Source organism: Catharus ustulatus, chromosome 6, assembly GCF_009819885.2.
Source record: "Catharus ustulatus isolate bCatUst1 chromosome 6, bCatUst1.pri.v2, whole genome shotgun sequence".
NCBI lineage: Eukaryota > Metazoa > Chordata > Aves > Passeriformes > Turdidae > Catharus > Catharus ustulatus.
Window position 1 is genome coordinate 45,797,681 of NC_046226.1, and position 13,849 is coordinate 45,811,529.

Below are 13,849 nucleotides of genomic sequence, written 5' to 3' on the forward strand. Positions count from 1 at the left end.
CCCCTTTTCTTCAACACTCTAACCAAAGACACCAGCACATTTGGAGGTCAATTGTTTTGACCACTTTTGTTAATTATGAGAGGTTCCATCCTGCCCTCCATTCCCCTGGGTCCTGCTTCAGCTCTACCTTTGCTAAAGCTAGAGGAGAGTTCAGGCAAGAGTGTCAGAGCAGGCACCAACATGTTCCATGGGCCAGCTCCCACTGTGCACTCTGGGGTCTCAGGCTGACAGTTTTACTTTGCTGGCTCACAAGGACTTCTGTACAGTGTGAAAATACAGACCATGGGGCACACAAAAACCTTTCACAGAAAGCAGAAGAATCAAATCTTCCAGGAACAAAAAGATGCCCTCCCTCACTCCCCTGCCATTCCCTTTTTTAAGGTACAAAGACTGTGCACAGAAACCGAACCAAAGCAAGCTGAAGCCAACGCCTCCTTTGCAGGCCCATCCCTGGGAGGAGTGGTGCCTCAGCTCCAAGCCTGGGAAGCAGTGCAATCCTACCTTAGCAGCGTGGCCCCCAGGCCCTTGTAGAGTCCGGCGATGCCTTTGCTCCGCAGCAGCTCCCTGGTGATCTGGGTGGCCGTGGGGCGCGTTTCCACCGCGGGCTCGGCCGCTGCCGCGGGCGAGGAGGAGAGCTGGGCCTGCGCCGCCATGAGCTTCTTCTGTGCCGCTGTGGAGAGAGTGCCAGCACCGCTCTGCAGGGGCCCCAGCAGCCTCCTGCTGCCCGTGCCGTGGACAGGCAGGGACAGCCACTCAGCGCCAGCACAGCATGTACACAAAGGCCAGGCAGCTGCCCTGCAAGCTTTTCCCACAGGTCCCTCCCTGTCCCAGTCTCTGACAGCACTGCCACACCACCACGCTGGCGGCTGTGCTCTCCCACCAGCTGGTTTGCCCGAGCAGGAGCATCCTGTCACGCACTGTCCCTGCAGTGCTGACAACAGCAACTGCTGTGAGCAGGCAGGGGACAGTCCCTGCTTCCAGGTGTGTCCCTGAACTGCCAGTATCACAAACAAGATGTTCATGAACGAGACAGCTTCCCAAGTTCTGTTCTTTGCCTCCCTCCCCTGAAAGCAATCATTAACCTGGGGCGTTTCTCAGCCATGTTTATAAACACATGCTGGTTTCTCCCATTTTTCCAACTGATGCACTTCAGCCCTTTGGCCAGAAGATGGAGAGCTCTTCAATCTGTAAATTATCCCCAGCACACCACAGCTCTCCTGGCACACAGAGAACAGGTTGTTCACAGCATCAAAAACCTCTCCTGAACCCTCAAACCGTGGCTTAAATCCTTCCAACATTTTAAAATAATACGCACAAAGAGGATAAGGTCTGCAGTAAAACCAGTGAAGAGAGAAAAGAAAAAGTAAATCCGTGATTATTCAGGAATGCCACATCAAATGAGAGATTAAAGGACAAATTGGCCCATTTTCCAGGAAGGGCCATAAACATGGTATCTAACAGTGTCATGCAGGGCTCCTGGGAAGTGACGCCATCGCCCAGACTGACCTCTGGAAGAGACTAAGGAAAGAGCAAGCAGCTCTTTCCCTGAGTCTCCATGCCAGACTGGTCTCTCTTCTCACCAGAAACACTCCACAGTGTTCCAGCCAAAAAGCTCACACTGCCTCCTGCCTCTGCCTGCCAGCTCACGCCCACAGTCCCAAGAGCCTGATTCCAAACCTCGTTCAAATCCAGTGCACTGGGAGAATTTTATTTACTGTTTCAACCAAGATAACTGCTGTTTTTGTCAGAGAGAAAAAAAGAGTACAAGGGGAGACAAGTCATTTGGAAATAACACATCCCATTGGGAAGCTGTTAGGGAAGTGCTACAGGAGGGTAGAAGAGAGAAAAAACAGATATCCAAAAACAGGGAGATGGAGGAAGCAGCACAGGAAAGGCACTGGAGGATGCTAATCCCTTCTTAGGTGCACAGGATCTACCATGTTTGAATCACTCACAAGCTGACCACCCAGTCATCTCTCCTGTCTCTCCATCCACCAACAGCATTTGCTGTTTTGCTTGCCAGGCCTATTGCTTTGAGCAAATCCCCACTACCTTTTGTAACTGCAAGGGCCTCTGCAAAGCCAGCTGAGCAAAGTGTGGGGAAAAGTAAGCTGGGAAGAGGAGGAAAAACTTCTGCTACGTCTGTGGTATCTCTGACATGGGAGAGCAGGGGGAGGGAAAAGGGTTTTCTACACTCATCCTCTCAGCTCCACCTTGAAAGTCCAGTCCCAGCTCTTTCCCCTCTCAGGGCAGGGAAGAAAAGTCCACGTACCAATACGTCCTGCATCCTGCAGCTGGATTTTGAGCATCTCCATGGGAGTGGTGACAATCACCTGGCAGGTACCCGCACCACAGCCCGCCAGCATCTCCCTCAGAAGTGTCAGTTTTTTCCTGCCCAAAGAAAAGAGAGAAGGAGTCCATCAGAGGGGGTGGTCTGGAATAACATTTGGGCAGCTGGGTACAAGGCTTGGGGCACATCTCTGACCCTGGAGGTCACAGGAAAGGCAGCCAAGGGAGCAGCAGAAACTGCTAGGCCTGACAGCACAGCCAGGCTTGGCATCTCTGCAGCACCACCTGACCTGCAGAATAGACTCATTTTGTCCCCAGAAAAAGAACATTCAGAAAAGCCACAAGCCCCCTTCACCCACAGACAGAGCATTGCAGCTCTCTTCCAGCCTGTTGGTGCCCCTGATCAGGGCACAGCTTTCAGAAAGGGTATCACTTCAGAGGGCACCAGAGGACCTGAGCATTAAGGGGGATAAGCAGCTTTCCTCCTGCCAGTCTAGTCCTTTAAAAATCATCAACAAACACACATCACAGGACAAGGAGCAAGGAGGGAAAATATTCCACTTGCTGCTTTGGAGTTCTCTGAGAAAAGCAAAGTAAATAAACAGTGAATATGAATCAGGGAGGCAGCTCCGCTGTGGTTAGGAGCTGCTTCATCTTACCAGGTTTTCTAAACCTGAACAAATAGCCTTTGCACTAAATTGGTCCTCCCTGAGAGACAAGGGATGGGATGGACCTTCAGCAATGAAGATTTGTGCATTCTCTGCACTACAGACCAGGGACTATCAGCAACATATTCTCACCCAGCAAAACGTAGCATTTCATTGACCCCTCCATTCCAAAGTTATGAAAGAGCACAACTAAGACTAAAATGAGGCACTCAGGATGCAAAGCCTCATAAAGCTTCAATTTTCAGAAAGTGATGTGTTTTTGCCCCATAAAAAAACCTCACACCATGGCACCAGAAAACATTGACTTGATTAAAACGTACGTCTGACCTGCTCTTTTCTAAAAGGGTTTAAAAAAGAAGTGTGTATACATCACACAGCCAGAGAGAAACAGCCTCCTCTTTCTCCTCTTTTAAATGCAAGTACTATTTTTACCTCCCCCAGCCCTGCTCTGCAGCAATACCTCATCTTAACCTGCTCACAGCGCATCCCCACACTGTGGCAGAAGCAGTCCCACAGTGATATTCCCCATTCCCTTGCACAGCCAGGCACACTCCCCTGCCAGGGGTTTCACAAGCACACACATGGCACAGCTGTGGGGCAGTGGGCCAGCAAAGCAGTTGCAATGCCAACTCTGCAGGAAAGGGAGGGCAGATGCACTGTAATCCTGCTGGCCCACCACGTAAGCTGGGCCGATTTCTCCACCTCTCATCTTCTCTGGGGAGCATATGAGAGCAGGGGATTAGAGGCACAGAGCCACAACAGAGATTACCAGTGACTAAATATAGAGCTCTCCTATAAGGCTGAAAGAAGGAATATTTCAGTCTCCCCTTTCCAAATTTCCCCACAGATGAGGAGCTGCAAAGAACAATCCCTCCCACGGAGTTACTCACACGGGTGCTGAAGCATGCATAGCAGGTTTTCCTGGGGGTATGGGGGAACTAGGGTGTGCAAATCCAGAGGTTCACACTGCCACTGCCACTTGGAGGTGGCCAACTTGTGCCTTTTGGGTGGCCTGAAGCACAGCACTAGTCCCTAAGTGGCTCGATACAGTCAGCAGCAAGGCTGCACAATCCCCAGCCTGGCTGTGGGAGGAAGCAAACCACCAAAAGGAGCTGGCAGCCAGAATCTCTCTTTGGCACAGCAGAGCACCTCCCACTTTAGCAAGAGCCCTGGAGCATCCCTGGAGTACATATCTTCTGGCTTTCGTCCAGGGTGACTGCTTTGATAACCAGTTCAAAAGATCAGGAAGATTTGGCCTACACATCCTCTTGGACCATTATTATCCCAGCCAACTAAAGTCAGCTTTGACTTGACTGAACTCCATGGAGCTATGCCAGTATGACCCAAGGAAGGATTTATACATGTGGGTGCATTTTAGAGATGTCAAACAGGTACATCAAAAGCATTTAGAACATGGGCTTTCAGCTTTTGGCTTGCACACCCTGGGAACTGGGTAGAGTTCAGGAAAAAAAAGTAGCTTAAGATAAGCAAAGCTTTTGACAGGTTTAAAAGCTGCCACACAGGGGTCAAACTGCCTTTGCAAAACCTTACCAGTCTGCACATAAAAGGAAAGTTTTTAAACTTTCATCTCTAGACAATAAAGGGGTTTAAATATTTAAGGCACCACTGGCCTTATCCTCAGTGGTTAAAAAACTGGCACATCTCAACTAACTTCAAAAGCTACAAAACCAGCAAAGATCTAGTTCTACAAATGCAGAAACCATCTCTTTTCACAGCAAGAGAGTGTTAAATATAACACATACCCAATAGCCTCAAATTCTACACTGGCAGAAATCAGTTGTTCCACATTTTTTACTGACATACTATTAATTTGTGACAAATCAAAAATGTCAAATGGGAAGGGGAGGAGATTCATGCTTGATTTAAATTAGAGTTTCAAACCAGAGCTGAAAAATAAAGCCAAAAAGCAGGAACTAGATCTCTGATAGCATTGGTATATTGATGTCACATGGGAGCAGTGTAGGATTTTTTCAAGTTTTTGAAAAAGCTTGGCCATGTGGGAATTTACTGTGTTTGGGCAGGGACCAGAACCAGCCATTCTGGAATCAGGATGATAACATTTCCAGAAAGGAGACCTCTGAACTAAAGAAACATCCACACAAAGCAATTTCTATTTCCTACCCAAGAGGCTACTGTCCCCAGCTTGGACATCACTCTCCTCACTCATAAAATAACCTCTGCCTCTGTGTGTCAGCCCAAGAGGTTGTAGAAAGTTTCAAGGCAGACAGAGCCAGTTCCTTTCAAACAATTTAAATAGGGGGTTTTTGATATGGATGAGAAGATCAGCACACAGGAGTTGTCCTTCAAAGGAAGAGCACCCTCTCTGCCACACTCATAGGGGATGTGCACACAAACTGCCAGTCAGTCCCTTTAACCCAAACCCTGATTTTCCAAGGGGGAACAACAAGCTACTCCAACTGCACTTCAGAAAACCTGGAGCTGTGATGCTGGAAATGTAAAAGCAATACAGTTCCCACTACAAGCTCCCTCTCACTTCTAGTGCCAGCTCAAAAATGCTTCAGACAAGCCAAATAAAGTACTGATATGGAACAGATACATCTCAAAGTAACATTGCCAGATTGAATGTTGATCTGGAAATCATTATTCCAGGTATGTGCAGGAGCTCTATGTTGCATGTTTGGACTAAATCAAGAGGAGCCTGACTCTGTACCTGCATCAGGGTTGCCCTGGCAGGAAATTCCAAGTGTTTTGTTCCAATGTGACCATTTGTGGAAGTGAACAATGGACAGGGTAACACGACTGAGCATGTTGAACACAGACACGACTCACATTTCATCCCAAAACATGTGCCTGGAATGATGACAAGGACAATGCTCCTCCCATGGGTGCATTCTGTGATTAGACAGCACATCTCTATCTCCCACCACATTAACAGTTGAAAGTGCATTTACTTTTTGACTGACCTTAGATGTCAACAGCTTCAACCCACTGCAACTGCCTGAACTCTGTGTGCTAAATAAAAGCTCTCCCCAAGCTGTTTCTGAATTGGCACAGTGACATTATCAGCTCCTGTCTCCTTCTCAAGGGGAACGGAGAGATTTCCCCACTTCCAAGTCTCAGTGAGTTGGATGAGGACTACCTACATTAAAGAAGTGTCTGAGTATCCAGTCAATAATTGCTGGAGAGGCTGTCTGGATATACAAGTGCCAAAGAAAGACCAAGCACAGCAGCTCAGCACCAGGACTAGCAGCAGCACTCTTTCTTCCTAAATTGAAAGCCTCACTTTACAGCCTGACTAAGAGTGTTCTGCAGCTCAAGGATCAACCAGGCCATGCAATTGATACTTAAACTCATGCCACAGAAGAGATGGTCCAAGTATTTTAGGAGAGCCTGAAAGAAGAGCAGATGAAGGAAAGAGCCCTGGGGAAATGTATCAGCTGGGAAGGCAATCTCCAAACAAACTCCAGTCTCCATATCTGCATAAGACTGAAGGAAAAGTACCTTGCTTGTCCCAGGATTACCAGTAGGCTATTTCTATTCCCTGTGCAAGATATAAGACAGGAGGAGGCAGAATGGAAGAAAATTTGCTAGCATCAGCAAAGGCAGAATGAAGTCAGTCATGCTGGTCTTCCTAGGAATCTGAGCTGCTAAGACAGCAGATTGCCAGCCTTCACTTCAAAACAACAAACAAAATAAAGGTCAAGATTAAATAGGACAGAATAAGTAAGGGAATAACACCTTAGAAAAGAGCAGCAGGAAATTAATCCAGGGACAATGGAAAGTTTTTATGGGCAACAAATTGCTTATATAAGAAGGTATGAGACACTTTTTACTGCAGCCAAGGCAGAATATTTAACCAAGAACCTGAAAAATGAACAAAACCTGGCATACACATGCCCAACAAAATTGCTATCTGGGACTCCACACTTCAGAGATAAACATGAAACTTTGTAGGACACTTTAAAGTTACTGATTTTATTCAGTGTTTAACACCCAGATTCAAAGAGGACATAAAAAGCAGGCAAAACTTAAATCAATCAAAGAGGCCTCACACACTGAGCATCCAATAATCAGTGATGTACTTTAAATGCTGGTGTACTATCAATCTAAACTGCCTTCTCAGCTTCATATCCAAGTGCCTGTTCTGGACAACGAAGCCACACCTATTTTATTAACAGCCATGAGACTGAGTCTCTCAACACATGCAGTTTCAAAAAGCCAGAGTTAAAAAAAAAAATCCCATCTGTTTCCAGCAGCCTGAAGACTGGAAGCTTCCCCTCTCTCCACATTCTGCCTTCCCTAGCCTAGTGAAAACTCTTCCCCACAGAATGACACAGGAACAAAGACCTGCCTGAAGACTCTTCTGTCGATCACCTTCTTCTCTTGGGAACTGCTGAGGCTCTTCGGTCAAAATCATCACAGGAAATCACCTGACCCTTACTGCCTTTTTCAGTCATGGTCATGGGGTGCCCTTCAGGTTTTTCAGTATCTTGGTCTCCTTCCTCTCCTCCATGGCAGAGCAAGCATGTTTTCAGCACTCACACAACTCACTCAGCTCTCCTAAATGATCAGGACAGCTTGGGAAAAAGCATGGCACAGGCAGAAGTTAATCTCAGGGTGGAGAGAGCTGCAGGAATACACACCTGCAGGCTCAGGGAGAGAGCTGCACCACCAAGGACATGAGATCCCTTGGGAGGACCTGCTGCCTCAATGCTCTGCCTCCAGCAGTGCCCAAGAGCAGAGCCAGGGAAAAGAGAGTCTAGCACAAACCTGTAGTGATAACATCCCTAAAATACTCTTCCAGCAATTTGCAGTCAGGAGTTTCCTACACCACAGATGCTGTTTTCAGTCTGGCCTTTCAAAAATAGGCTTTATGCTACCTTTTTATCCTAGTTTAAAAGCAATTTCCACTCTAAGTTTTTCAAAGGATAAAAATATATACATCAGTGTCCACTGAAAGCTGTTGTTTAACTGGAGTCTACTTTGAGTCATGCTGGATTTGCCACACTGTCTGGTCCACACATACTTCTTCCTCTTGCACACTGAGGTCTATTTTAATGCATATTTTAATCAGCAAATACTGGTAGAACATGCACATTTTATCAGAAAAGGATTACCAACTCGTGCAACATATTTCAAGCAAGACAAGTGCTAGATGCTTAGCACAAAGGCATTCAATGTAAGCAGGTCTAGCAACCTTCTGCAGCTTTGAGTCAGAGCATCCTTTGGAATACTGACCTAAGGGCACTGCATCTATGAATATACACAGCAGACAAACTGGCTTGTGCAAAAAGAACTTTGGTGGAGCTGAACCAAGATCTTTCTCATCCAGCCTTACAGTGATCCTAACCCCCTTACTGTGCTTTGTCCAGTGTAATGTAACACCTTGACTGATGCAATTAGACATCAAGAAATGAAACCACATCCATGTGCCAGGCAGCTCCAGGCTTCACCTTTCTAACCCCAAGCTATTTTGTTGTTCATAACTAGGCTTTGGCTGGAATTATGAAATAGGGGGCCCAGCCTTGTGATGTACTAGCAGGTATGCACCCTGGGTTGGGTCCTGGGTAGCAGAGGCCTTTAAATTCCAGCACTGCCTTAAATTCCTGCCCCATCTAAGGCAACTGGGAGGACAGGACAGAAGCATCCCAAGGGAGAAAACTGCCAGATCCCACATTAATAGCCTATACCAGCCACAGCAAACCTGCAAGGCATTTTTCTTCCCATCATACTTTGGGGTGACATTTCTAAGTAGAAACACCTTAAATCATCTACCACAGTAGCATCAAGGCTCTGCCTTTGTCCAGCTCACGCTGGCTACCCTCAAAAGCACAGCTGACCAGATTTCACTCATCCAAGCCCCCTGTGGTGGTTAAATGAGATGAGTGACTTTGACTCCACATGCTGCCTAACTCTTGTCACCTAACTGTGGCCCAACCTCTCTTTTCTTTAAAAGAACTAAAAATGCTCTGTTGAGACACAAAGACCTCCCACTATCTGGGTGGTATCACGCTCCTCTTCTAGGTCACTGTAGTGCCAGACCCATCAGTATGTATGATTTAAGTAACAGGGTGTCTTGCTCTTGGAAGAATTCTCTAGCTCCTTTATTCTGAATTAAGTGCAGCACATCACCTACATCATGTGTGCACCATCCAGTGACCCAAAAGTCAAACAGGAAGAGTGAAAACCTCAGCTGCCCATGGAAATAGCTGCACCTCACTTTCCCAAAGACCTGTTCAAAGCTGGACTCAGACCTGAGGCAGACACACACACTTGTCCTTTGAAGAAGCCTTTACTTCTCATCTCACTGACTGACAGGCATGTCCCCTTTTAATGGCTGAAACATCACAGCAGTGATTGCTCTCCCAGAATGCCAAATCTGTTGCAATGCTAGTCTGATTTCTTCCATGGAACCATTCCCTTCATGGCAGTACAAGGTGTGGCAGGTTGGCACTCTGTTGGGCCTATAAAAAACTGCTAAGCCCCCACTTTGTAGGTGGTGGCAAAGAGTTGTGCTGCTGTTTACTGCAGTACACCAAGGTATGCTGGGCTGTCTGCTGCAGGGATGAGACACAGCACCTGGTAGAGGACATCATTACCTCCCACTGTCTGAGCAGAGCACAGAATACAGGCTATTCAAAGACTTGAGTCACAAAATCACGAAGAGCTGTGAGCCGATGAGTCACGCAGACATATGTTAGTTGCTACTTTAAAGGACTCCAAAACAAAAGAAAGAAAAAAAGGTACAGGAAAAAAATGGATTCTCAATCTGTGTCAGTCCACAGTCTCCACTAAAGTTGTTGAGACACTGATCTGCAGTAGCCAAGGCTGATGTGATATGTTTTGGGAAGTTGTTAAGCCCAGTAATCGTGCTGGAGCTTTGTATTTTCACTGAGGCCTCATCTCATAACTGTTGATGGGAATTGTTGGGATCATCTCCCAAGCAGGCTGTCATTCTAGCTACTGTCACTGAGGACTGGAGACAATGCCCTTGTCTGCCTCTGGGAAAAGGTTTTTCTCTGATGGGAGACGCAAATATTTCCCATGCAATTTGGAAAACATCTTGGTGAAAGCAGCATTAAATATTCAGGATCCAGCTCCTCTCAATTGCTCCAACTTACGCCTTTTACTCACATTTAATTGACATGAACCAAACTCCACTTGCAAGCTGAATGGGTAATTTTATTCCTTCAGCATTTATTTGAAGGTCAGCTTCTCCAAGTGCCCTCCGTCAATTCAGATTTACTACCTCTCTAAAACTATCTTCAAGCTACAAAAGGAGAAGAGGGGTGCTAGGTTTGGGGTCTACAGAACTTCACTTGATACCTTTTCGAGCCAGAAGGAGCACAAGAGGATCCAATAGGTTGCTGAGGAGAAGAGCCTTCCCAGCAGCTGTTTGAGCAATGATCAGTGACATTGGGTTCCTCTCAAATACTTAGACTACACATTCTGGATCTGCTAACCTTGGCTTAAGTCTGGGACTATTTTTAGAAGCTTGAATAAAGAGCAGTCATCCAGTGGAGTGCTTCACACTTCCCATTTTAGACATTGCATCCCTAGCCTGAACATAATCACCAGCTGAGCTGTTCAAGGTCAACTCAAATTTCAGTCATTGCATTCTCCCATTCCACCTTTTCTTCATGGCTCACCAGACGTGTTCCAGGAGTCGGTGTCTTTTAAGTTGACTGCAAAAGGTCAATTCCCTACTCACCCGTCTTTGGAGAGGTGATGCCGGAAGAAGTCATTGGCTGCCAATTTGATAGCCTTTTCTGGTGTCACTAGAGTCAGGTTCACTGCAGCCCCTGGGCAAGGAAAAGAGAAAAAGGCCATTGGGTAATGAGAATAAAGGAATTGTTAACTGGATCTTTCAGGAATGTGTTGTAACTCCTGCACAAAACCAAGGACAGATGAAGGAGAGCACGCAGTGCACCAAAGGGATTTAGAAATACAAAACACTACTGAAAATGAACAGTGTTTCTGCCTCCCAACACCTTGGGTTTGTGAAAACATCCCCAGATGTGTTTCTACTCCATTTGCCATATGTATTTTGTAATTTCCTCAGCTTTGCTACTACCTCCCACTATGTATACACGCATCCTTGTCTCTCATCCAAGGATGTATTCCTATGAATTCAGAAGGATGCAGATCAAACTTTCAGAAAAGGAGTATAAGATGGTTTAACAACCAGTCCCAACTCCTTTGCAAATATTTTGTGATATATCCATGATATGTCCATGCCCTGCCTTCTCACTGGCACCCCTTCTCTGCTTCTTCCACAAAAAACACCAGAGCAGCTTAATTACCAAACAGTTCAGAAAAAGCAGAGCTATTGAAAGACCTGGAGGCTGGCTGAAGTGATCTGGCTCATCTGCACAGAACCACCACCACACCAGTCCTTAGAGCAAAGTGGCTTCCCCTATGTATCACCACTGGGTGTCACCCCCAGAACAGCCACTGCTGAAGTGGCTTTTTGCCCACCACAAGCTGCAGCACACAGAAATTCCCCTCTCAGCTCCATGGCAAGGCTTGCTGGGGGACCTGGGGAGTAAACAAGCCTTGGCTCCCTGCATCCCCCACCCGTTGGAGTGACCTTTTGTCAGGAGCAACAAACAGCAAATCCCTGTATTGTGCCTGTCACAATGAAAGGCCTGCATGGCCTGGCTGGCTGCTGTGGGTCGTGAACACTGGTATTAGTGCAACATTAGTGCAGCACAGGGCTGGGAGCAGCTTTGGAGCTGCCCTGGGGGAAATGGAGTGAGGGAAGGGCCAGTCCCTTCCCAGTTAACACTCCAGAACATTCTCCTCCATTTAAATCCTAAGGCTCAAAAAGTCCTCCAGTGGATAGCCTCAAGCTCTCCCTACCTGCACTGAAATGTACTGAGCTCCAAGCCCTCCAAAGGAGCTACACTTGAGACTTGTTAATGGCCTACAACACCTTTGTAAGAACAAACACAAATTCAGGCATTTATGCTTGTCTTTGAGCTTTAAATAATTTATCCCAAAGATTCATATTCCAAAGAGAACCAGACAGAGAACCTGTACCCCCACTAGGCTCCAAAGACCTGGTGGGGTTCATTTTCAGGACCTTTGAACCCCAGTTGACAGGAGCTATAAGGGCTAATCACACCTAGAGAAAGTCAGCTCAATCCTTTATTCCTTGGGATGGACTCTCCTCCCTTCAAAAACTGAAAGACATAGGTTTAGGGAGACTTTCCGCAGATTGGGAAGCAAAGTCACAGTGGGACTTCTGGGACACTACAGCAGGGAGTGAGGGGACATAGGAATCCTTGGCCTTACATCCTCTGCTCAGGAGACACACCTCCACCATTCAGAAAATTGCAGCAAGAAAGAATAGCAGCACAGGGCTGGGCAGTCCAACACTTTTTTCCCCCTTTCAACTCCCATGTTCAGATTTTGCAGAAAATACAGAGTAACGCTGCCTCGTAGCAAGCCAAAGCAATGCATTCATTCCACACTGGCTATGTCATCCAACAAATGCCATCATCTTTTACAGTAGACAAATCAACTAGCAGGGAGCAGGGCAGGTCTCTCACACTCCTGGTTCTTTGCAAACTTTTAAGGGCACCAGTGACTGTGCTGCTTCAGTTTGATATTCTTCATACACATCATGTCCCCTCTGCCGTGGCTCTTGCACACAAAGAGAAGCCTCACAGAAATGACCTTCATGCTCCACATCCACATTCTAATGCCAATCATACCAGGATCTACAAAGCAAATCCACACAGCCTAACTTTAAGTGGAAGTGGCTACCCATAAAGTGTTTCCTCGAATGCCAAGTTGAAGATAACTTCAATGACTCTCCCAATGGCTATGAAGTTTAACACCACTGACACGCAGCATGAATAACCCTTTCCTTGGAAAAACAAGAAGAGAAAGAAAAAAAGCATAAACTCTTAACACCAGTGAAAAGGGTTCACTGAAAGAAAGCAAACAAACTCCAAACTATCAAGCAAGAAAAGTACACAAGAAGTACACTTCCACATGCTGACTTTCGGGAACCAACAGGCTTTCATGGAAGTTTCTCTTCAATTGCAAATAGAGTAGAGAGTAAAAACATGCAATATACAGGAAAAAAAAGTTAATCAACCTGTGTTTTCTCCTACATCTTTGATATTTTCAGTAAAGCTGCTTAACAGAGAATGGATAATCCCTGTCCCAAATAATCCATAACAGCTTCAATTTACTGGAGGAGGAGAAATTAGATATCCAGCTGCTGGCTGTACACTTTCCACAGCATCTTCTCCTTTTGGTAAAGTCTCCTCAATTCTGCCCACATTAGTGAGTACTTTCCCAACTAAAGCCAAGCTTGGCCTACAGGCAATGCTACATGTACCACAAGCAAAGACAGACAAACAGAATGGAAAAATAAAAAGCAATTATTAAAAAACAAAGTGCTTTGAGAAGAAGTAAGGAAGCACTACAAAGAATAAAATCAACCACGGGCAAAACCAGCTGTTTGCCAACTAAACTTGTAGGCACCCTCTTCTCACCAAGCCTTGTTTTTTTATTAAAACCCATTTCTCACAGAAGCCCTTTTGCATCACCAGCAACCCACATAACAGGGAGATTGAATCATCCCCACCATGGCACTGGGAGACATTATTAACAGAGGCCAGGGAGGGCTGCCACACTACTGCAGCTGAAATGCAGCTACCCTCCAAATGTCACCAACAGCAAAGGACACTTCCTCAGCCTGATCTGGGCATTTGGCTCCTGCCACCTTGGCTAAACACTTAGTCTGCAAACAGCACTGCAATTGCTCAGAACATGTGCTGGATCTTTAGGTGCCTTCTGGTTGGACTGCAGTAAGAAGCTGAGAGAGCATCTCTCCAAAGTCCCCTATTACTGATGCCCATGGGGACCAGGAGCCCACAGACACTATGGATTCA

The 13,849-nt window shown here is 46.3% G+C and overlaps 1 protein-coding gene across 3 annotated transcripts in view; it reads right to left on the bottom strand.

The window, feature by feature from the left end:
• Window positions 1–13,849, bottom strand: part of SLC25A22 (solute carrier family 25 member 22) — a 49,470-nt gene that overhangs the window by 2,870 nt on the left and 32,751 nt on the right. For all 3 annotated transcript variants that reach the window (XM_033063094.1, XM_033063095.1, XM_033063096.1), the window contains 3 exons: window positions 10,651–10,741; window positions 2,273–2,391; window positions 502–670 (listed from right to left, as the gene is read on the bottom strand). In XM_033063094.1, the coding sequence (XP_032918985.1) occupies window positions 502–670; window positions 2,273–2,391; window positions 10,651–10,741 (379 nt within the window). The remainder of the gene's footprint in view (window positions 1–501; window positions 671–2,272; window positions 2,392–10,650; window positions 10,742–13,849) is intronic.